Source organism: Ictalurus punctatus, chromosome 22 (genome assembly GCF_001660625.3).
Source record: "Ictalurus punctatus breed USDA103 chromosome 22, Coco_2.0, whole genome shotgun sequence".
In the NCBI taxonomy this organism is placed as follows: Eukaryota; Metazoa; Chordata; class Actinopteri; order Siluriformes; family Ictaluridae; genus Ictalurus; species Ictalurus punctatus.
In genome coordinates this window covers 7,128,633-7,154,020 of record NC_030437.2, presented here as the reverse complement: position 1 = coordinate 7,154,020, position 25,388 = coordinate 7,128,633, and the positions used below count along the sequence as shown (strand labels likewise).

The 25,388-nt window shown below is 39.1% G+C and overlaps 1 protein-coding gene and 1 long non-coding RNA gene across 3 annotated transcripts in view; one reads left to right on the top strand and one right to left on the bottom strand.

Moving 5' to 3' along the window:
• LOC124626179 (uncharacterized) overlaps positions 1 to 6,248 on the bottom strand; it is a 34,530-nt gene extending 28,282 nt beyond the window's left edge. The window contains exon 1 of the long non-coding RNA XR_006980864.2: positions 5,407 to 6,248. This is a non-coding gene — a long non-coding RNA (uncharacterized LOC124626179). The remainder of the gene's footprint in view (positions 1 to 5,406) is intronic.
• The window catches only part of cert1a (ceramide transporter 1a), a 29,422-nt gene extending 4,255 nt beyond the window's left edge, over positions 1 to 25,167 (top strand). Inside the window, exons 3-18 of one of the 2 annotated variants that reach the window (XM_017451447.3) lie at positions 1,978 to 2,094; positions 10,873 to 10,980; positions 11,359 to 11,497; positions 12,291 to 12,374; positions 14,823 to 14,980; positions 17,565 to 17,657; positions 17,802 to 17,888; positions 18,879 to 18,950; positions 20,336 to 20,413; positions 20,798 to 20,893; positions 21,039 to 21,171; positions 22,739 to 22,809; positions 22,943 to 23,071; positions 23,425 to 23,554; positions 23,640 to 23,772; positions 23,857 to 25,167. In XM_017451447.3, coding sequence (XP_017306936.1) covers positions 1,978 to 2,094; positions 10,873 to 10,980; positions 11,359 to 11,497; positions 12,291 to 12,374; positions 14,823 to 14,980; positions 17,565 to 17,657; positions 17,802 to 17,888; positions 18,879 to 18,950; positions 20,336 to 20,413; positions 20,798 to 20,893; positions 21,039 to 21,171; positions 22,739 to 22,809; positions 22,943 to 23,071; positions 23,425 to 23,554; positions 23,640 to 23,767 — 1,623 coding nt within the window. In that variant the 3' untranslated portion in view covers positions 23,768 to 23,772; positions 23,857 to 25,167. The remainder of the gene's footprint in view (positions 1 to 1,977; positions 2,095 to 10,872; positions 10,981 to 11,358; positions 11,498 to 12,290; positions 12,375 to 14,822; positions 14,981 to 17,564; positions 17,658 to 17,801; positions 17,889 to 18,878; positions 18,951 to 20,335; positions 20,414 to 20,797; positions 20,894 to 21,038; positions 21,172 to 22,738; positions 22,810 to 22,942; positions 23,072 to 23,424; positions 23,555 to 23,639; positions 23,773 to 23,856) is intronic. The other variant, XM_017451448.2, reaches the window with a different exon arrangement.
• The last annotated feature ends 221 nt before the right edge of the window (positions 25,168 to 25,388 follow it).

The following is a 25,388-nucleotide window of genomic DNA, read 5'->3' as shown; positions in this document are numbered from 1 at the left end:
TATGACAAAGAATCAGGGAGTGTAGAGAAGCCGTGAAAGACGGGAGTGTACTCCATGGTCGTGTTTGAACAAGCACAGCTTGTTGCCTGTCTCTAAATCCTCAGGGCGGCCGAGTTCTTACACAGATCTTTTGTTATAGAGCCTCAAGTATGCGGAAACAGTCATGCAGAGCAGATTTTAGTGCAGCTTTTCCAGTCCAGAAGTTGCATTTTCACCTGCTTTACTTTTTATTAGCTCAGTCCAGATAGACCTCACACATCACATAGCTCTCTAATGTTTTATCCTGTCAGCTGTTGTATTCACTTTGCATTTAGTTGTTTTCAATACAACCGCTGTATAACGTTTTGATCGGCCTTTAGTCATGTTTCTTAATTAGAAACAGATGCCGAGTTGTGACACATGCCGTCTTTCCAAAGCACGTATGCGTTAGAAATGATGCAAGAGCCATGTGGTAATTTTTCAGCATGCGGATGACAGTCCCAGCTGAAATGGCCCTCAGTAAGCAGGCAAGTATGCAGCGTGCTGATGTTATTCCATCCCAGACTGGAATCTTTATCAGATTAGCAGACAAAAGCAGTGAAAGCAGAACAGCGCTCTGCGGGAGAGTGCCGAACGAGTCAAAACACCACTCGAAGCACGTGTCTGTTTCTTGTAGATACTGTGGAGAAGGCCTTGCATGCATTTTAGTTTGGAAGTAATTGGAACTTGGTGCGGTTTGACTCACTTTAGTTTGGGAATTAAACACTGAAGCTGAAGTGAAACGATGAGAGGAAAACTTGCTGCTGTTTCAACAGTGAAGAGCTCAAGTGTCAGAATAAATCAGTCAGAGACGTGGCCAAAAATGTTATAAAAGCTGCTTCAGACTGTATGATTTGCATCACAGTAATGCTGTCATGGTTAAAAAAAAAAAAAAAGCAAATCATGACAGGATTACTAAACTGGCGGACAAATATAGCGCCTTCGTGACCACAAAACCCCCAACTAATAGGTTCTGGCAGCGCTGGAAATTTTGGACTAAAACACCGGAATGTGAACGCTGCTGTGAGGAGCACTCTCTCATTGCGAGTGAAGTGCATTAATTACTTATAACAGCACGGCCAGGAGTATGTTATTCCACGTATACCATAACAAATTGCCAATGATTATAATGTTTAAATTATTAATAAATGACTCTCTGCAGATTTTACCGGTTTATTTGTTAGATTTAATGGGAGGGCAAGTTCCTGTTTTAAATGATGTTAAAGCTGCAATAAACAGTCATTCTTCACCAGCCCGCTCGCTCACGCACACTCACACACACACACACACACAAAGCGCTATACATGCTCACCACATCAATCATGATCAGAATTACTCTCTTAAACAAGCATTTTTAAAATCTGTATTTGTTAGCATTAATGAATTCATTTAGTTTTTATGACCGTTCTTGGATTATTTGGAGTCCCTGTGTACGAACTGTTACTATAGAAACAATAACGTATTAGAACGAGCGCATTAACGTTGACTTATCGTCCGTGTTACAGCCGGAGCTTCCTGTGCTGTTCTATGAAAATAATGCTAACTTCGGACCAATCAGATTCGAGCATTCGACAGAGCTGCGGTTTACCGTGAATATAACTGATTGTACAGTCTGCCATGGAAAAAACAAGTATTTTGTTGGCATCACATGATACAGTGTGACACAGTAAACTTCTAGACCGTTTTGACCAGCACGCTATCAGCTATCAGTTCTGGATGATTACATCATTTATTACAATATTTTAAACTGGACAAATTGTGAGTAAGGAAGAATCAGTAAAGGGGGTCGGGGGTTCTGTATTGTTTGTATGCATTTGTACGACAATGATGGGAGTATAAGTGTGCTGTGATCATTTTCTTCACCATTTGTGTGTCTGAATCCTGACATGTGAGGTGTGCGTTTTAAGTTCCGTGGTTGAAACATACGTCGATTTAATCTTTTTTTGTCTGTGCGCACAGCCTCATGAGTTTGACGTGTGCCGCTTCGACATCAGTGTAAATGATAACATTTGGTACCTACGGGCTGAAGATCCCGAACTCCGGCACCAGTGGATCGATACCATTGAACTCCACAAGGTAAACTTCACTGTGTTTTAATTGTCTGTGACTTCCTTCTATTTGAATGAAAGTTAGTCATTTATAGGTTAGCAGAACCTGTCTTAGTATTCTTGAGTGTAAATGAGTCTTGCAAACCACACAGACACTAGAAATGTCATGGGGCACGTTTTTCTGTTGCTTCCCCAACGCTGCACTAAAGCCAGGCATCCCGAGAATCCTTTATATCTACATAATAAAATTATACTGTTGTTTTTTTCTTTTTTCCACTCGCAAACATTTATTGCACTGCACATTTCAGTCTTGAGCTATGTAAATGTGTGCTTGTAAAGTAAGATATGATCCACAGGTTTCCATAGGACGTTATAACTGTTTCTAGTTTACACAATCACACACAAGCACAAGGTCAAAAAACAGTTCAACAACGCCCTTGAGTTTTGACTTGATGAGTAAAGGCTTAACGTCGCTCCATGATACGAGTTTTGTGCGTACTATAGATACCGTGATAACTGCTCTGCCCACGGAACAAATGAAACCCGAAATAGGACAGCTTAAAGAAATTCTTCTAAACTAAAACGAAAAGTGGAAAACAATCCAGATTTTATAAAACGTGCCAGAGCTGTCGAGATATCTACATCCCTCAAACTTCAGACGTGCAAACTGGTTACGAAAACAAGTAAATAGAGTTGTTATGTAGTCGTGATTTTAGATTTTATATGTTTTACTTACGTAATTAATTTACCACATTGCCCTCATAGTGTCCTGGCTGTTGTTTGGTTGTATGTAATGAGAGAACTTATAAATGTTTCCGGTCTAAGCAGTGGCCAATTTATTTTCACAAAATAATCTAGATGGATTGCAATCATACGGATCTAAAAGTAGATCACGGAACAAGATTACGAATTCCTGCGACGGTTTATGGACTCGTTCCAGCTTTTGTTATCGTGATGCAGTGCATCCTGGATGTCCTTTATGTAATAAGCATCAAGTGAGTTTTACTTTCGTATATTGATGATGCACTAATACTCGGTGTGCTGGACTTTTTATTCATTTACAGTATAATAAGGCATATGATCTGTGAGAGTTATCCTGTTTTCTATGTTAATTTTAGTTTTATATTTTGCTGACAGTGAAGTACAGATTATATTTTGTTATATATGTCACTATGGGTTAGTGAGTTCCTCAAAGCAGAGTAAAAGGAGGTGGTTTTTGCACCATGTGTTATTTGGAAGTTTATTTCCCAAAATTATTCTTTAACAATGATTTGTGCAGGAAATGTACTGACAAGTCTTTAATAATGCGTGAAGGACTTTGACGTCACAGGATACCGACTTAACATTCTCCATTATAAGAAACTGGTTAGACAAGTTGGTTTTTAGTCTAAAAACCTGGCAGTGGTTCTCAGAAACATCAGACTGAATCTGTTGTTAGTCCCGGTTCTGAGACAGGAGTGTGGTGTCTTGTCATCCCACTCCCTGTAGAACATAACAGATTTCTGTGAAGGTTCAGTGGGCCTGTCCTTTTAACACACCTCTTGTCTTGGTCCTGTTTGTTTGTGTGTGAGAGTGTGTGTGAGAGTGTGTGTGAGAGTGTGTGTGAGAGTGTGTGTGAGAGTGTGTGTGAGAGTGTGTGTGAGAGTGTGTGTGAGAGTGTGTGTGAGAGTGTGTGTTCTTGAGATGACGGCATTCTCAATTTTTTTTCATTTTTACGCTCTATAAAACACAAGCGTGTGATAGTTTTACTAATAAGTCCCACATGCTCTGACTCTTAGTCCTCATCATGTCTTGGATCTCAAAATGAAATATTACCACATTTTAAAAGAAATCTAATTTGGATCGTGCACACTTTTCTGTAGAGGAGGAGTGTGTCTTTCCTTTCTTGGTTTGGAAGGGACCCAATTTGTTGTAAGCAGTTTTGATCCTCGTCTATTAAAGTGGTCATATCATAAATTTAAATATTACATAAAAATGTGATGTTTTAAAAACATTTTTTTTTTAATGTTCATCATTTTGTTTATTGGGTGTCACAGAATAGGTTAACATGCTTTAATGTTCAAAAAAGGAATTTGTCACAATCTGTACATTATTGCAGCACCTGTATTCCCAGGCTGCCTGAAACGCTCCGATTTCACCAAAGCCCCTCCTTCCGAAAAGCCCAGCGTGCTCTGATTGGCCACCTGACCCGTTGCGTCGTGATTGGCCGAAAACCTCAAGCGTGTGTCGGAAATGTAACGCCCCTTGCCTTAGCTTCAGCCTCCAAGGTTTCTAAAGCAATTCTAAGCTCCTAAGCAACATGTCGTCGATTTTACTGTATCAGTTTGAGTCCGATTCAGAAAATGCAGATGATCAAGCGGAACCAACTTTGCAAACACGACTTGAGCAGAACATTTCACATTGGTAAAATTTTTATTCTGTAACTCTCTTACCTTTCAGATATGATGTAAATTCCGACACATTAAGTGCTGTGTACACAGCTCCTGTGTGTACATAAGTGCTCATTACGGATGGGCGATATGGACTTAAAACTATATCACGGTATTTCCTGGTATTTATTGTGATAACAGTGACGATATAAATATAGTCCCATTCACCACTGTTTTTGGCTACAAGTGATTGCTGCATGCAGTCTTGAGGGCCTAAGAAACACAAACGCTGAGCCAAAAGTCAAACTTACCCATCATCATATAGGCTCCTAAAATATACCTTACAATTACATAAAAGAATTTTTTAAAAAAGCAGTAAAAATCCAAACACCAGGCCTTGCAGAAATGGAGAAGTTGCAGATAAACTTTCCTTCTGTAAAAGTGCAGATACTGTTTATATAGTGCAACTGTACTGAAAAATATCACACATTAATAATTCAAATCAATTACAAGTTAGAAATGTAAACACCGATTCTGTATCTATTCATACTCTCATGGTGCAAACAGTGGCAAAAATAGTGCAAACAGCAAAAGTAACAATCCCAACCATGTCTTCAGTCAGGTTAGAAAATTACAAAAGTAAAAGACGTATGTGGAACATGCTGCCAATTAGGTAGTGTAAGTTGAACAAATTGTAAAAATAGTGCAAACGTTGTATCAAAAAGTAACAATCCCAACTATGTCTTCAGTTAGGTTACAAAATAGTGCAAAGCACTAGTTACTAGTGCCAGTACTAGTTACTTATCTACTTTATGCTTCTTGATTTAAGAATTTTTAGATATTTGGACTGGAAACGAGACCAAAATACTAAGTAAGAAAAGCATTTTTAAATACAGTAAAGATTAAGCTCATGTTTGCTCAATGTGCATGCATAAAATACACCGACACCAAGAGAGAAAGAGTAAGCTTACCAATAGCAATGTGTAGACAATGGCCAAAGCAAGACAGTCTTGTCTACATGTTCAGACTGACTGCTTTTACTATATTAGCTCCACTGTCTGTTGTCCGGCACACCTGTTTCTCCTCATCTAAAGCCCATTCTTGAAGAAACCGCTTCAAGCCACCTGCAGTGTTTTCACCCGTGTGGTCATCTGGAAACGAACTTGTCTGGACGCAACAGTCACTCGTTATGTAGTGGACCGTGAGGCTAATGTATGGCTCAGTCGCTCGGCTACTCCACATGTCTGTAGTCAAGGCGTAAAACTCCACCGTAGACAGAGTTATTTGTAAGCTACCACGGCACTCTTCATACAGCGCGGACAGGGCCGTTCCGGAGAAATACTTCCGTGTTATATCGTGCGTCCAGTTTATGGATCGTTCGCTCGAATCCTTCCTTCTCGACAGTTTGGAATGGCAACACGTCGAGCAAGTGCGCCGACTATTTTCGTCCGAGTAGGAATTTTTTTAACTTTAGGCCTGCTTGACTCTTGTCTCCTCCGTTGTAACCACGGTTTTTTTGGCAGACTTTGCATATTATGGTCGTTTGCCGCACACCTGATTTTCTGTAACCAAACCAGTTCCAGATTATAAATGTAGCTCCTTGTTTAGCGATAAACACCTCCTCACGCTTCCGCAGTACTTGTTTTCGCTCTGCATGTGAGCTGCGAATGGGTCGCAGACCGTCGCTCTCAGAAATACGTCATCAGCTAGGCTTTTATCGTTATCATCACGGGAAGACTGATTCATATTGTGGGGAGAATTTCTACCGCTATATCGCTAACGATAAGATATCGCCCATCCCTAGTACTCATGCAGTATAGCTTTAGAAAGCTAAGATCCTTGTGATCCGATTGATGTAAACCGTTTCAAGATACAATCACAACAGCAGCTACAAGCAACGTTTGTCAGCCCACGTACAAACAAACACTTTCAATTCTGAGGCACCTTCGCAAACTTTGGCTAGCACGTTAGCAGAGGCCTACAACTGAGCCCTGAGCCACAACACAAAACTCCACATTTGAACAGTCAATAGTAGATACTTCATCAAATAATCAAACACATGTACAGGTTCTGATTCAGAACGTCTGAAAGTCTGAGCAAAGTGGGAATCGCCCCACTTTCCAGGAATAGTCTTCATGTATAGCCTGCTTTGTACTCTCCCAGGTTCAGGAAGCCGTTCTCCGTAAAATGCGCTGTGCACAAGTAAACGTTTGGGTCGTACTGCCCAGGAACAGCGTTTATATAAATAAACAGTGACCACTGATCCCCGATTTCCTCCGTTTTCGGAAGGGGATTTGATTTCGCACTGACACACCCAGCGGCTCTGCGACGTGGCGCCTGAATTCACCGAAGCCTCGCCTTCTTTCTTCGCGCCTGCCTTTGGGCGGGATTATGCTAATAGTGCATGCTGTGACATAGACGTTTGCGGAAGTAACATCTGGACTTCGAACGGCGTGTTTTGGCAGGTGTGGAGCAGTGTCCTCTATTAGATAAAATGCATCCCTTCGGGGGAGACTATGAGATTTGTGACTTTGCAGATCTTGTACCTACACAAACAGATACATTACACGCCCAAAACAAAAGGAAAACATTAAAAACCATGACATGACTCCTTTAGTTTTGTGGTTAAATAGGGATGAGTTGTGCCTTTGTGTCATTATCTGACGTGGGGGGGGGGGGGGGGGGGGGGGGATGTGGGTGTGTGTGTGTGTGTGGGAAGGCACTGCACAAGAAGTTCTTGTTGCAGCGCACTCTGCTGGTAGAAAGTGGCAGTTTGATTATCACCATGCCAATGCAAAAAAAAAAAAAAGATGAACAATTTTCATTTTATTTTTTTTGGATTTACCACATGTGCTACAAATAACTGCTGATTTGATCACTCGTGACTAAAACGAAAAATGAATTAGATTTACTAATCAGTCCACAAATCACAGTCGAGTGGATCTGTTTCGACGTTCATGTCTTAACATTTTGAGATGTTAAGAAGGCTACTAAAGAGTCTCAAGCTTTAAATAGCAAAAGTGCAGTGTAACACAAGACTGAAGCTGTTAAGTTCAATATTATCTAATTTAATATTGAATCTGCCTTCCAGTAATTCAAGTGCTCCATAGAAAAACTACAGAGGATAAGGATTATGTCTATATTAATGCTCTTAACTGCATAACTAGCTGGGGCAGTGGTGGCTCAGTGGTTAAGGCTCTGGGTTACTGATCAGAAGGTCTTCTGATTCAAGCCCCTGCACCACCGTTGGGCATCTGGGCAAGGCCCTCAACCCACTCTGCTCCAGGGGTGCTGCTCTGATCTCAACTGCTGTGCTGTAATGTGTATATGTGACAAATAAAGGCGTCTTCCTCTTCTTTGTCTAGTCAATTAGGTTTCCAGGCAACCAAAATTTGTCCATGTGTGTGGGGTGGGGTGGGGGGAGGGGGTTTAGTCTGCAGATGACGGGCTTTATTTTTCTGCTACAACAATGCATTCTACGTGAATAATACATGAGCATCCTGAAGGGGTACGTACAGTACTAAATCCAGTGGAGTTGCAATCAGCAAGCGAATGAGAGGTTCTGCAAGCGCTCAACACTCAACCGGTGTGCACGCTATGTCTCTGTCTCTCTAGCCCTCGCTCACCTCGCCCACACACACCTCTTTGTCTCCACTGTGCTGCCGCAGGGATGGATGCTACTGACCGACTGTGTGTGTGTGTGTGTGTGTGTGTGTGTGTGCAGGCATGTGTGTGTACATGTGTATTCTCTCTCGTTCTCCCACATCCCCTCCCTCTTCATGCTTCTCACACACACACACATAATGCCTTCCATGCTTCATGTGCTACAAGATCAGCTGCCTTTATTTCCTGCACTGCTTTTCTGCTGCTTTTACAACACTCGAGAGGAAAGAAGCACCATTTGCCATCTCTTTCTCGCCCTTCTCCACCACGTGTCCACAGAGAGGCTATTAGGAAACACTGGGAGTGTCTGTGCAGAGCACTGAGGGGCCATGCTCAGGCCAGCCAGCCAGGACTGTAGCAGCACGCTCTTCTGCTTTGGCTGCTGGAACGGACGAATGGTGGGCATAAACCTGATCGCATGTTTGCATGTATGCTGACTGAGTGCGTTTGCTTTCCATCTGCTACAGTTCCTTTAAAGTAGCAATAGATTTAGGTTGTGTGTTATGTTATTGCTTTTCAGTTAATTGCAGCTAGATTAAATCGCATTATTATTGTGGGGAGGAAAAGAAAAAACTGTTGAAATCCCAGAATTCTTTTTTTTTTTATTTCCAGTGCAAAGGCATGTTACTGTATATAGAATTATAAAGGCTGCTTTCAGAAACCTTGGTGGCTTTAAGGAGGCATGTTTGCATGCACGTTGCTTCAATCCGCTTGCTTGTTCACCTTCTTCCCATCCATGAACTCTTCTACCTCGACTGTAGAGGCTCACTGTCTTTGTGCACACAATTTTACCCTTATGGCTGTTCTTGTTTTGTATATTTTAGCAATATTTTTGATCATAGTTGAACTGAATATATTCAACTTATTCCAGACAGGTTGTTTTTATCAGATTCATTTCATTCAAAATACATTTATCTGCTCTAGCACTCTGTATGTCTGCCATTGCAATGATTTCTGAAAAGGTATACAGTGACATAATTGATTTAAAAAAAAAAAAAAAAAAAAAAAAAAAGAGTCTTATTTACACCTTTGTCAGTGCTGTATATAATCCCGGGTTGGCTATTAGTTTATCCACTTTCTTTTTATTTATGGTAAATGTTTTACTTACTTGGATGTAGGTGTAAATTTTGTATTATATTTTATAAGGCTATGTTGAAAGCGTCTCTTGGTGCAACTGTTAAGTTTTATTAGTTCGTAAGCTTCTGGCCATTCACTTTCCAACTAGGCTATGATCGAACTCACGTTCTGCTGGTGGACCGGAGAGAAGCGTGTCCTTAAAAGACCGTCTCATTTCGGTCTTTTATCATGCTTTTTATACTACTACAGCACTTTACCACGTGTCTTGTCAAATAATGACTCATGTTCTTTTAATAATTCCAATTTCAGTTAAGGCTTTGCTAGTCCCTCCATGATTTTGCGATCGCAGAAATGAACTCCAAATCAAGCAAATCATCGGAGGAGCTATATTTCAATATTTTCAAAATTACTGCAGATTTTCCTCAGATTTGGGGCCAAAGACATGTCATGTGACGTCATCACAACACACACTCGGCCAAAGCCCCCTTCGACTTGAGTACAACTTAAAGGTCTCATTTACCAACAAACATCACTGTGAAATTGCGATTTCGGCAGTTCAAGTTGTTTTCTGGAAAAAAAAGCACAAAAAAACTCCCCAAATTGTGTCACAAATTTTTTAAAATAGCCTCAGCAAAAATCATACAAAAATCATACATTTTTGCCCACAACAAACACAAAAAACCCCACTGTGAAATGCTTAGTGGTTGCTACTTAGATGTAAGGCCCCAGTGCCGTTTGAACCTTAAAATAGTTTTTAAAATGGCTGTATAAAAATAGATTTGGTAAAGATATGCTTGACTTTCTCAAAGATAAAATAGGAATGTGTGCACTCATTAATCAAGGCTGTGCTTTTATCCCAAATGCAGTCTCGCTTGTCCACTCCACCTTTACATGCAGAACCGATGTCGCTAATGGGCCAGTATTTGATGACCCCCCACCAAAGCACAATTTGAAACCTTAAGGCTATAATTTAAGCAAGAGACATCTTTTCACTTGGCACCCCTCTCTTTCTCTCTTAATAAGAAGTATCCAGTCTATTAGCTGGTGTTAAGAGGCAGGAAGTGGAGCATAACAGGCATGTTGACCGCCCAGCTGTAGTCATGTGCTATATAGGACCGTTTAAATGTTAATAAGAAGTTTACATTTTAGCAGAATTGAGTGGATTTTACTTTCCTGCATACATAGTTTTATTTGAATATTTCTAGTGTTTATAATAATGACTAAAATCAAGTTCATAATTCTATACACTTCATATAAGAAGAAAATTTAAGTCACCCAACATCTTACAGTTGCAATCAAAATCATTCAACCTCGGTTGCAAATCAGTTTTATTGTCAAAATGTACAGACTTTCAGCCGTTTCTTCAGGAACGCTGCCAGGAGCTCTGCATCATCGTGTGCAGCAGGTCATAACAGCAAAAAGGAGCTCTATGAAGTACTAAAGATGCTTGCCGTGAAGGGGTTGAATAATTTTGAGACTGGAGAAATCATTATAAGTTGCTTTTTCAGTTGAATTTGTGGAAACCACTCGAAGCATTCGTTGTGTTGAACTATTTCAATTGCTTTTGTTGGATTTGCAAACAGCTGAAAGTCTGTACATTTTGTCAATAAACCTGATTGTCAATCGGGGTTGAAGAATTTTGATGGTCACTGTATGATTGTGTGTGTCTGTCTGTGTGCGTGCGTGTGTGTGTGCAGGCTGAATCAGGCTATGGTTCAGAGAGCAGTCTGCGGCACCATGGATCCATGCTGTCCCTCACTTCTGCTACAAGTGGCCTCTCAACCACCTCCACATCTTCCTTTAAGGTAAAAAAAAAAGGCTCTCCTCGATAGTCATAGAATACTGTTGCTTACCTTTAGCTAGTCTACTGACTGGAGATATGTGGATGGGTACAGGATGTAATATAATGCTGTCACCTGCTATAAAAACAAAGTCCTATGCTTGATAAACTATACTATGCTAAATACTAGTACTTTTATCACAACTGCTCACTATGAGCCATCATTAGCAGCAAAACAAATGGATTGTGTAGAGCGTGTACTTGCTTGAAATGAAGACAGAAATCAGAGACTTTGACGAAACATTTATAGTTTACAGGACTGAGAACTCTAAATATATTTTCACTGCATAAACATGTTCCTTTGATTGATATGTGTCGTCATTTATTGTTGGTGACTGTGCAGAAAGGCAACAGTCTCAGAGAGAAGCTGGCAGAGATGGAGACTTTCCGGGACATTCTGTGCAGACAAGTGGACACACTGCAGCACTACTTTGACAGCTGTGCAAGTGGAGATTTCAGAGATGAGTTCTTCAGGGACAAAGGTGAGATGTTAGTTAATATATATACATACAGTTCAGTTTGGAAACCAGTCAGACAGGCATGTTTTGGATCTGACATGCCATCTAGTAGATCTGTAAGTGTATTTATGTACATCATCCAGATGGACATAAGAACACAAACGAGTAAATGAACATTGCTGCTGCTTTGCACACACACACAATAGTCAACCGTCGTGTATAAATCATCCTCGAGTGCAGAATATTATTTAAGTGGCTGAACGAATCGAACTGTAAAGTGTGCGATGTCTCAAATTACCAGTTCACCGAGATAAGCAATGCTTTTTTTTTTTTTTTTGTGAGTTGTATTATGGTATGCATAGACTTACTGTTCTGTCGTTTGACCACAATCTGAAGCTTGTTGCATTCTGGAAAGAATTTCCAGTTTAACTAGTCTTGTGTCCCGCTTACATTTCCAGTGTCAGCATTTTCGATTGCAAAGAAATCTAAACACAAGCATAATGCATCTGTACTCAGTGTAGAAATAATATTTGAAACTTCCCTCCAAATGTGAGTTTAGTGTTGCAGAGAATTCCCCTGAAGGAGAATACTTTAGTAGACTGATGAGCACTGATGAATACAAACACCATGTAATTAGAGTCAGCAAGTGAGAACAGTGTGGCAAAGTGGCCATGTTCTGAGAGAATTTTTGCTGTCAGTCTGTTTATTATCTACGTATTCAGTAATTAAATATAGCTATTTTCTTTTATTTGTGGTTAAGTAATAGTAGAGCTGTAATAGCTAGTTAATGCGTGTTTGTGCTCTGTTTGTCATACAGTAATGGAGGATGACGAAGATGATTTTTCCACCTTACGGCCAGATGGAGACTACCTCTTCAACAACAACAGCAGCAAAGAGAATTGTAAGTATGATTGCATATCTTCTCCATTTTTGTTTTATTATTTAAAGCAGAATACTTGACTACCGTGCATAGCAATTTAAAGTAACTGGAATGGCTTAAGACAGAATAGAATAAAATAGCTATAGCCGCAGGGAGGTATTCTTGTAAGTCCTGCAGAGGCAAGTCAGTTGAGCTACAAATATATGATTTGTTTCCATCCACTTTATGCGTATGAAACAAACACTAAAATGAAACCATGCTTATAAATGTTTGCAGCATTTTCTGCTGCTCCCTCGTTTCCATCATATAGCTGTTTTTGCGATTTAAAAAGATTTTAGGCACTTTATGTAATGATGCCACTTTCTGCAAGAGCTGTCGTGTTTCATACATTTCCATCAAGACCTTCATGTATATCGTCAATTTCCCCCTAGACACCTTATGCAGGATACAGTTAAAATAAAAATAAAAAAGAACAGTCCGAACATACAGACCCCGTATCTACATCGAACTGATTATCAGACCGTTTCATTAGAATATAGTTCTCCTGTCTCAGCGAGTATCCACATTCAACATCATCCCTAAGAAGACGCCACTTTGTCACATGAAATTACAAGACGCTGCCCTTTTAATGTGCTGTACTTTGCCATCCATCAGATAAAGAGGCTGTGTTATTTTCTGTAATTAAGCTACGAAAGATTCCTGTCAGCTTCTTAATCTTCCTCGTTCTTAATCTAGCCACGCAGCAATGCCAGTGTCGTGCAGCGTAAATTGAAACCATGTTCCTTGTAAATTGTTGACGACATATTATAGCCTTATACAAGCTTATGACTTAAAACTTGGAGAATTCAAGCAGAATTATATTATACTATATTATGTGCATATTACACCTTTTGCACTCTCTATAACAATTTAAATCGATAACGTTTTGTTTGTAGACAATAAATGATGGGAATAAAACGGAATAATTGAATTAATAATTAATAAGTCAGGAGAGTTGTTGGGAAAGTGGTGGCAGGATGAGGCGGGGGGGATTTTAGCACAGCACCAGTGTCCTGTTTGTCTAGTTGGTCTCTTGTAGTCGAGTCATGTATTAGATTATGTTGCATTAAAAAAAAAAAAAAAAGCATAAATGCAGCGTTTTTCCTGGGAAAATCATTTCCCTGGTAGTTTCTCACAACATATCACATATTGGCTATGGTTTTGTTGTTTGGATAACATTATACTACATCGGCAAACATTTCAAATCTTTAAAACATTTTCCCCAAAAAAAACACTTGGGGAAAACAGATGGAAACCTGGCTATATTTAGCTACCTTGGTTAATCATTCCACACTAGCTTCAAATCACACTGCACCTCAAACTATTCATGAAGTAACACATAATAGTTTTAAATATATTGAAAATATATTAATTATTTATAATTATATCTATTTATATATAAGTACCTAATTATATATTTGAGGCGGCTGTGGCTCAGGTGGTAGAGTGGGTCGTCCACTAATCGTAGGGTTGGCGGTTCGATTCCCGGCCCACGTGACTCCACATGCCGGGGTGTCCTTGGGCAAGACACTGAACCCCAAGTTGCTCCCGATGGCAAGTTAGCGCCTTGAATGGCAGCTCTGCTACCATTGGTGTGTGTGTGAGTGTGTGTGTGTGTGTGTGTGTGTGTGTGTGTGTGTGTGTGTGTGTGTGTGTGTGTGTGTGTGTGTGTGTGAATGGGTGAATGAGACACAGTGTAAAGCGCTTTGTAGAACCGCTAAGGTTAAAAAAGTGCTATATAAGTGCAGACTATTTACCATTTAACATATATAATATTTAATATACATTACCAGTCAAAAGTTTAGAAACACTCATTGGTTTTTTGGGGGGGGGTTTCCCTCCACGTTTTAGAGTAATTATAAAGTCATCAAAACTTATGTTGTGATAAAAAAAAAAATCCAAAATAATTTAATATTTTAGCATCTTCAAAGTAGACACCCTTTTTGCCTAGAATTTCCAGAAATGTATTCTTGGCATTCTCTCAACCGATTTCTTGAGGAATTCCCCGAGATGCTTTTTAAACAGTATAAAAGGAGTTCCCACTTATGCTGGACTCTTACTGGCTGCTTTTCCGAATATTTCGCTCCAAGTCATCCGTTTAAAATATATATATTTTTATATATATATAATTATATATATATATATATATATATATATATATATATATATATATATATATATATATATATATATATATATATATATATATATATATTTGTAAATAGAATGTTAGTTTTCTAATAAAAGAAATGAATATGTTGCCACAATTTCAAACATTTAATCTTACACCTTCAGATCAAAAGGTTTTTAACATCATGAGAAACATTTCGGTCGAGTGTCCACAAACTTTTGACCGGTAGTGTGTGTCTTACTGTTCTGTGGAAAAGTGGACATGTAAAAAAGACTGTTGTGTCTCTGTTCTTGCTTTAGTATTCTCTGTGGCCAGCTCCAGAGGTCCCACTGGCATTGATTTCAAAGGTGAAGCCATCACTTTTAAAGCCACCACAGAAGGCATACTCTCTACAATGTCCCACTGCATTGAGATCATGGTCAAACATGAGGAGAACTGGCAGAAGCGACTGGATAAAGTATGTCTACTAAGTAAATTCAATCCAATGGTTGTATTGTCTAGATTGGATTTTGGAGGCAAAGATTGTGTTTTGTTTACACAATCAATAGAGAATGTTCCACACATGCAGTGTAGATGACGATTTGTTCCAACACAAACTAAGTTTAGCGTTAGTGCTTTCAATCTCAGTCGTCTTGCTACAGCAATCCTGGAGACACCTGAGAACTATGCTTTTCTACTTTTTCAGAGAAAGCAGTGGTAAGGCCAAACGCAAATAAAATGTGCTGGGCAGAAAGTAAATCCAGTGAAATCCATATCTGAAAGTAAATAAAACAGCCGCCTTGTCCTCGTAGTTACACAAAGTTGTGGTAAAAATTTGTTTGTAGTAAAATTCTGTTTGTCCTCTCTGCCTGCTAGGATTTTCTTACATTTTTCCCATATAATGTCAGTGCATTCATATTACGTTAAAACCGTGTTAACATTCCTTGTACGTAACTAGCCGTTCCACTGTAGTTGAGATAAATGAATTGAGATAACTGAAACTGTCAGCTGTGAATTTCTATTAACATTTCAGAAAGCGTTCTAGTCTTCTAGTCTGTGGGGTTGCAATTGTTTGGATGACTTCTCACCAGTCAGCAGATCATTACTATTTTCGCACCTCTGTGGAAAGCCCGAGCGGGTGAATGGAATCCTACTGTATTTAAGCACTACAAGCTACGTTGAGTCTAACATATTGCTAAAAGTAGACCTTGTACAAGGAATACAGGAAATAAAAAATGAAGAAGCTTTTACATTCCTAGGTGTGGACACATTAACACCATCAGGCTGTCTTTGCATGATGTCTACAATTACGACTAATATTTTTGATCTGTTATGTTCTATTAAATAAGACGTTGACTCAAGTTAAGCAAACCCACACCACCGATAACAACGTGGGGCTGCATTCTTTGAAATCGGTGCCAATTTATCCGAGTGCTTCTCCATAGAGCCGTGTTACACTTCTGTAACGTCTCTTCGTGAAGTTCAGACTTGCCCAACCAGTTCTTGTCCAGCTGGAAATCATCGCAAGTCAGGAAGTATTTAAATTCCATTCCATTTGAAGCACGAGCAAAGTAAAGGGGCGTGGATCTGTGCGTGTATACCAGTTGAAAAGAGACCTGCAGTCGGAAGACAACCTGCCGATCTTTTAACTTGTGACTCCAGTACACCAGCCTGTGCACTGTATGGATACTCCTTAATATGTCAACCAGTTTATCCTCACTAAAACCCTGGCCGCTCTGGGCAACCGAATCCGGACAGAATTGGATTCCTCTGTGTACGCAGAGCAGCTTCTGTGCAGTAGGTTACCTGTTCTCTGCTCTGTTTTCTGCCTCTGGACAGTATGTGTAGTCGCTTTGTTCTACTTATCTCCAAACTTTTAGTTAATTATAGTAAAACAACTCCAATATGTCTTCAGCTTTTCTGTACCGTGTCAGAGCATTACACTTGCACATTTTTGTGTATTGTTCTTGTTCTTTTTTTCTTTCTTTCTTTTTTTAATGGTTTTGTCAGTTCAGTAAGTCCATTTTAATATTTTTCACAGGTCTGAGGTGGCATTTTTATTTCAGGCAGAATATTGTTTGGTTAGGTGACTTACGTGGCATACTGTGGCACTCCTTAGAGGTGTGATTTAAACAAGATGTAAATGTTTGTTTGTTTTCTTTTACAATGGAGTACAAGCAGGTGTGAGGCTTGTGTAGCTCCAGTTGAGTAAGAAGGACTGAGCTAACCTACTACATCCTATAATTACATTGAAACTGTCAAATGAAAGAGTGTTTGTGTATAGTGACTCCAACAAAACATTTTTATAAGACTTCTTTCAAGTCAAATCATCCCCCTTTTTCTTCTCCTGTTCTTTTGGGTCTTGGTGGAGGTTATTGGTATTTGGGGTTCTTTGTATCTGGGACACAAGGAGGCCATACCCAACCTCAGATACACTTTTATCAACAGTGAGGCTTAACCTGCTTTATTTACATGACCTTTATTGTCTGAAGCCGGAGAGTGGAGGTAGAACCTGTTAGAACACTCGGGTCTTGTCATGAAGGCCAGGGATCTACGGGCTTTTGTGTTCATGTGTGATGCTTGATCTGCTGTGATCAGTGAAGATTGTAAAGAGCTTAATATTTATTCATAGGCCTTTATTATGGCGTCCAGATTTTATGATCATAATCATGTGTTTTTAATCGGCTTCCACAGGTCTTACTGACACCAAGATCCATCCATCTTTTATACCGCTTATCCTTTTCAGGGTCAATCACATACACGCTCACACACCCATTCATACACTACGGACACTTTGTACATGCCAGTCAGCCTACCATGCATGTCTTTGGACTGGGAGAGGAAACCGGAGTACCCGGAGGAAACCCCCGCAGCACGGGGAGAATATGCAAACTCCGCACACGGGAATCGAACCCCCAACCCTGGCGGTGTGAGGTGAACGTGCTAACCACTAAGCCACCGTGCACCCCGACACCAAGATTTCCGATTCATTCTACTTTCACTGTATTGTCTGGCTCATTGTCTAAGATGATCAGAGTATGATGTTTCTCTTTTCTCGTAAGGAAATAGAACAGAGGAGGCGAGTAGAAGAATCCTATAAGTCAGCCGTAACAGAACTGAAGAAGAAACCTCACTACGGAGGACCAGACTACGAAGTAAGTCGGTCTGATTTTGAACTATAAACAAAACTGTTTGTGCTTCCAGTGTCTTGCGTCCATGTTTGTTTCAAAATGCAAACAGAATAAGAGGACACGGTGACAGATATTATGCGTGATTAAGTGTTCTCACATGATTTTCAGGAGGGACCAAATAGTCTCATCAATGAAGATGAGTTCTTTGATGCTGTAGAAGCAGCTCTGGATAAGCAAGACAAGATTGAGGAGCAGGTAGGCTTTAAGTATAGTAGGAATCAATTATTCAGAGCTCAGAAGGTGCATTGCTTACACTAGCTTTTGGGCCCTTTTAACCAATTAGACTGTTAAAGACAATTGAAGCCCTTTTATAGAATGTTTATAGTGTTTATGAATTTTTTGCAAAGCTGAATTAGGCTGCTAGGCAGCACCATCACTAGTAGACATGCGTTTATTATCTTCATTTGTTCATGTATCAAATGTGATGTTATTTATAGTGGAGTAAATTAAGCTAACTCCTGTCAGCATGGCTTATATGGATACGTCTAATGTTAAACACTCTGAATACAAAACTATGGGATTACCAAAGTGAGAGAGCCCTCCAAAAGTAAGGTTAAAACTTTTAAACAAGTTTCAAGTTAAAATTCTATGTATTTATTTATTTTAAGTTGAAGTTCCTACAGTACATTCCTAAATTTCTGTACATTTGAGGATAGGTTTGTATATGGGCTACCCAGTCGTTATTGCACAGTGAAAGAGATTATGTCTTAGTAATTGTATAATATAGGTGGCACCTTGGTGCTGCGAGTAGATCCTGAGCATAGATTACTGTCTCTGAAGAGTTTTGCTTGTTCTCCCTGTGTCCATCTGGGTGTCCTCCAGGTATGATTGAGTGTATAAATGTGTGTGTACCTGGTGCCCTATGATGGACCACCTCATGTTCCAAGAATAGGTACTGGATCCATAACCCTCACCTAGATGAATCAATCAAATTCCAAATTATTCATTAGTCATTAGTACCTGCTTCACACTGGTCATGCTGGTTAACATGCACAGAAACACCAGACAGATAGTAACCCAAGCTCAGGATTGAACTGAGGACCCTGAAGCTGTGAGGTGTTGCTGTAAATGGAACATAATGTAAAACAGGTGCAGTATTTAAAGATGTCTCAGCCAAACGGGTTCTTAAGCTTTCCACATACATTTCACATTTTAACTGTCCCTTTGTTTCTTCTGTTGTTTCAGACTGAGAAGTGCAGGACCACTTGGCCATTTACACATAGCTCCTCTGTTAATGCTCACAAATACACCAACAAGGTACCTGACTGAAAACTTAAACGTACTTAAACACACAAACATGCCTGTCCTGTTCTTTATGCACAAAAGCGCATTATTTCTTTGTTCTTTTCTGCCGAACCATACTCACACAATGTTTCACCTGAATCTTTTAAAACCTCAGGGGACTTAAATGAGCTTAGTATTGAAGATAGTGTCATACAATAAGAGTTTCTGACATTATGATGCATATTCATTCACTTCGCCAGAATTTCTCTGTTCGATGTAAAGTACAAAGAACTAATGCTGAATAATGTTTGTTTAAGGTTTACTGTTACTCATCCTGTCTACACAGCGGTTATTAAATCCATTCGTCTCTGCCGTAGTTTCATCCGGTGTTTCAAATCTGGAGCAGTCAAATGAACAGTAGTTCTGGTTTCCCCATTCAGTGTTCACTTTAATCTGTGTATACTTTGTTGGTAACTTAGTCTCTAATCTCGTTCTGAAATGATGAGTATGTGTTTATTTGACATACACTTGTGCCCAAAATGTTGCTTACCCCTTGCAGAATCTGCTAAATCTTAATACTGTTAACATAATAAGAGGGATCATAAAAATCCCATGTTTTTTATTTAGTACTGTCCTGAATACGCTGTTTCACTTAACCGATGTTTACATGTAGTCCACAAGACAAGATAATTGCTGAATGTATATAAATTACCCTGTTCAACAGTTTACATACCTTTTGATTCTTAATACCGTGTCATTACCTGGATGATCCACGACTGTTTTTATGTTTTGTGCCAGTTGTTCACGAGTCGTTTGTTTGTTCTGAGCAGTTAAACTGCTCACTGTTCTTCAGAAAAATCCTGCAGGTCCTGCACATTGTTTACTTTTCCTGCATTTGCATATTTGACCCCTTTCCAAAAGCGGCTATATGATGTCGAGATCCATGTATTGACACTGAGGACGACTGAGGGACTCGTACACGACTATCACATAAGGTGCAAACATTCAGTGATGCTCAAGAAGGCAACACGATACATTAAGAACCAGGGGGGTGTAAACTTTTGAACAGGATGATCTGTATAAATTATTATTTTATTCAAAGCCCCCCCCCCCGATTTAGTACTGCCCTTCAGACGCTAAATAGGATTTATTAACATTCCCAGCAACTGCTCTTCGGACTTGTCATAATTACATTTTGTGTAAACTGATCTTTCCTTTCTCACTACAGGGATATTCTTGTCTGTGGTAATTGCAGGTGTGGTAGATAGAGACTAGGTAGACACTAAAAACAATCATGTCTGGGTCTACATCTGCTCCTAATTTCCTGATTTGTGGTGATAGCTCTGTCTTTACACTGTGCATTGTGGTGTTTCTACTCTGTGACTTTTTACTCCCTTTCTCTTTCTCCCCCGGTTCAGCCTCTTAGTCATGCTTCCTCAGTGTCCTCTCTCGACTTAGTCAGTGCTTCCGATGATGTGCACAGACTCAGTGCTCAGGTATAGTGTCTTGTCAGTATTATAGTGTTTATAGACGTGTTTTATTACCATCATCTGTCAACTCCCATCTACAGTAGCATCACTGAAGGAGTAAAGAGCTGCAGGAATTGACTCACTGTTAACAAAAGATTCTGTCGGTCTTCTTTAGATACTAGGCCATAAGTATTCTAAATCATTCCAAAGAAAAAGAAAACAAATACAATAGTGCTTTTTCTTCTCAAGCAGCTGTCCGAACACTGTGACGAAACCAGTACATGTTTACCATTCATAATATCCAAAGCTTAACCATCTTGGTTAAGCTTTGGCCCGTGCCATATTTTTCAGTGTCTATTTTGGCGGTGTGCGGTGTTAACCTGATTGGCACACCTGTTTGTTTTGGCACAGGTGGAAGAAATAATACACAGTCACATGACCCACTCTTTACAAGATGTAGGCGGAGATGCTAATTGGCAACTTGTTACAGAGGAGGGTGAGCTGAAGGTGAGTCAGCCGTTAAGGGCTTTGTTATTTTTATCGAGCACTGCTGAACACTTAGAGCTAGTGGGTGGGACCACATAGGCAAATTCTACATAATATAAAACTAACAATTGTAACAATTCTTGTTTTTTTTTCCTGTGTTTTGCAGGTGTACAGGAGAGAAGTGGAGGAGAACGGCGTCGTGTTGGACCCCCTCAAAGCCACACATGCCGTTAAAGGGGTTACAGGTCATGAGGTCTGTCATTACTTCTGGGACACAGCCTTCCGGAACGACTGGGAAAGTGAGTACCTTGTATATATTCTGTTTACAACCCCAATTCCAAAAAAGCTGGGATGCTGTGTAAAATATAAATATAAACAGAGTTCAAGGATTTACAAAACTCATAAACCCATATGTTATTCATAATAGAATGTAGAAAACATATCAAATGTTTAAACTGAGGAAATGTCCCATTTTAAGAAAAAAATAAGGTCATTTTGAATTTGATGGCCACAACACGGCTCAAAAGTTGGGACGGGGCAACAAAAGGCTGGAAAAGTAAGTGTTACTGAAAAGAAACAGCTGGAGGAACATTTTGCAGCTAATTAGGTTAATTGGCAACAGGTCAGTAACATGATTGGGTATAAAAAGAGTATCTTAGAGTGGCAGAGTCTTTCAGATGTAAACATGGGATTCAATCTGGATGGAAGCATATGTTAGTCTAAAATCTGTATATACCTTTCAGCATTGATGTTGCCTTTCCAGATGTGCAAGCTGCCCATTCCATATGCACTAATGCACTCTCATACCATCAGAGATGCAGGCTTTTGAACTGAGCGCTGATGAAAAGCCGGATGATCCATCGCCTCTTTAGTTTAGAGGACGCGGCGTCCATGGTTTCCAAAAAGATTATCAAATTTCGATTCGTCTGACCACAGAACAGTTTTCCACTTTGCCTCAGTCCATTTTAAATGAGCTTTGGTCCAGAGAAGACAGCGGTGTTTCTGGATCATGTTCACATACGGCTTCTTCTTTGCATGATAGAGCTTTAACCAGCATTTATTTGTGGATGGCACGGCAAACTGTGTTCACAGACAGTGTGTTCTGGAGGTGTTTCTGAGCCCATGCAGTGATTTCCATTACAGAATCATGCCTGCGTTTAATGCAGTGCCGCCTGAGGGCCCGGAGTTCACTGGCATGCAATATTGATTTTCACCCTTTTCCCTTGCGCACAGAGATTTCTCCAGATTCTCTGAATCTTTTGATGATGATATGTACTGTAGATGATATTCATAGTCTTCACAATTTTACATAGAGGAACATTATTCTGAAATTGTTCCACAAATTGTAGACGCAGTTTTTCGCAGATTGGCGTACCTCTGCCCATCTTTACGTCTGACAGACTCTGTCTCTGTAAGACACTCTTTTTATACCCAATCATGTTACTGACCTGTTGCCAATTAACCTCCAGCTGTTTCTTTTTAGTAACACTTACTTTTCCAGCCTTTTCCAACTTTTTTGAGACGTGTTGCGGCCATCAAATTCAAAATTACCTTCTTTTTTCCCCTTAAAATGGTACATTTACTCAGTTTAAACATTTGTTGTATTTTCTATTGTGAATAACATGGGAGTTTATGAGATTTGCAAATCATTGCATTCTGTTTTTATTTACATTTTACACAGCATCCCAACTTTTTTGGAATTGGGGTTGTATTTTGCTTGTACCTTTCTCATTTGTAAGTCGCTTTGGATAAAAGCATCTGCTAAGTGAATAAATGTAAATGTAATGTAAATGTATTTCCCAATGAGAGTGTTAATACTGAACTTGGATAGATGCCCCTAACTCGATTTCTCTAAACCTTTCCCAGCAACCGTCGAAAACTTCAGTGTGGTAGAGACATTATCAGACAAGGCGATGATTATTTACCAGACTCACAAGGTCAGTACATTTAAACCCCTAGCAAACTTATTTATAGGTTCATTTGATGTAGGAGAACTTTTTCTCTCTTGTCAGTTTGGGTGTGTACTTTTTGCATTGTTCTAACACAACCTTGCCCTTGATTGTATCTTAGAGGGTGTGGCCTGCTTCACAAAGGGACATTCTTTATCTGTCAGTTATACGCAAAATCCTCTCCACCAATGAGAATGAACCAGATACGTGGATTGTGTGCAATTTCTCTGTAGATCACGACAGATATCCAGTAAGGGACCTTGTTGTTGTTTTTTTTAAGTACTTGTATGTTTCTTGTCTTAAACTTAATACTTAAACTTAATTAATACTTAATTGACTCTAGACAACAAAAAAGTGAAGCCATTTTTATCAAATCTGTTTATTTTATTTATTTTTGTGTGGGTTGTTTTAAACAAAAATGTACATGACAACAAAATGGAGGGAAATTAAACAGTTGGCACAATAGTTATAGAGTTTAACATCTGATTACTTGTTACAGCCGATTTCATTGGTGTTATAAAAGTACTGACCCTTGATGATACCCACTCTGATCGCAAATTGTTTCGTGCTCTTTATATATCACGAGCCCACTTTATTTTCCAGCCCACAAGCAGGTGTATCCGTGCCAAAATCAATGTGGCCATGATCTGCCAAACGCTCGTCAGTCCACCAGAGGGCAACAAAGAGATCAGCCGAGACAATATCCTCTGTAAAATAACTTATGTAGCCAATGGTGAGTATACTGATCACCTTTTGCTGTTTTCATCTAATAATGCAGTATTCTTCTACTGTAATAAAACACATTTTACCGAATGTAGTGAATCCAGGGGGATGGGCACCAGCATCAGTCTTGCGTGCGGTGGCCAAACGTGAATATCCGAAATTCTTAAAGCGCTTCACTTCTTATGTTCAAGATAAGACCAGCGACAAAGCAATCCTCTTTTAAAACAGGTAATCAAGTCAGTATTTCACTTGTTAAGCAGCATTTTACATCACACTGTGCATATTCTTAACAGTATCCACATTTTCCTGTAGGCTGCCATCCTCCTTTAAACATATCCACAAGAGGCCTTATCCATCCCATCACCCTCTTAAATCTCAATCTGAGCAAGAGCTTCTGAGAACTACTTTACCCAGAAGTCTTTTATCCACTAATCTTGTGAAACACAATGTTCTGGATCAGGAATATCAATGTTCTTATACCAGGTTCCAGAAGATCGGAAGGTAGTCGTTTTACACAATGATTACATATACAATACAGTCTAGGGTATGTAGGGATGTTTTAGGGGGTGGTTACCGGTTGTTTTTGTCTGCTTTGGCTTTTTAAGGTGTTTACTTTGTAAATATTGGTATTCATATTACTTGCACATTGTTTGACTAACGTCTTTATTAAAAATAAAACACTATGAGCTTGAACACCTTTAATGAAAAGCTTTCTCACTTAATAACAGGTTTCCTTAGGCCTTATATAGTTTTCCTCTGTCGGGGTATAATTTCTCTGCTTTGATCGATAAAGAATGTGAAGAGCTTTAAATACAAACTTTTTTTTTTTTTTTAGTGCCCTATGTCTTAATGTTATGTATATAATTTTGTGTATGCTGTATGTATGTTTTAGAGGTTAAAACATGCAGGATGCAGAAGTTGAAGAACTGGATGGCGTTACTTTTTTAATTGGGTTGTCAGATAATGACACTGTTAAAAAAAAAAGAAAAACAATGGTGAAGATTAATATCTGCTTTTGTAAATGTTTTGTTAAACATTTCACCAAATAATGCAGAACTACCTTCCTTTGAGCGTTCACTTTGGATATGCCCTTATGTTATACACAAGGCAGAAGTATATTTACCAGGTATTCACTCGTAATGGAGGAGCGTCATTTCATGATTTCATTGGTTCTGAATACAATGTATCATATTTATCTGTATCCTTATTGGACAAAATAACTTGAAGCATATACAGTACAAGAAGTGTTGTTGTTGTTGTTGTTTGTAGCCCATGCTCAAAGTGAGAGTTTTGGGTTCACCTTATTATAAGACTTAATTTTGTTAACCACAAAGAAGTCTGTGTTAATGTTAATATTTGCACTAATTATAAGAGCGTTGCTTTGCAATCAGTTTAGACATGTTGCCAAATGAGAATCGTATGTGTGTATGAATTTATAGAGGGTGGTATGTATGAAAAATTATACAGATTATAATGCCTGTTAATCTGTAACACTGAGCTTTCCAGAATCAATTAATCTTTTTTTTTTTTTTTGAGGAATTTATTTGTGAATATGCAGTAAGTAAATGTATTGTTCATATGTTTATAGCACTTTGGAATGATTAAAGCATATGATTATGTGAATACACAGTTTTTGTACTTTATTACACTTCATGGTGTAATTTATGTTGTTTATTATTATTATTATTATTATTATTATTATTATTATTATTATTATTATTAATTGACTTTTTTGTTTGACAAACAATGCATATTTTAACAGGTAAAATGTTATGTGGATTTGTGCCAGATAAGCATCTATATAAAAAAATGATCAAAAAGGTATTTGAATCATGTTCTCTAAT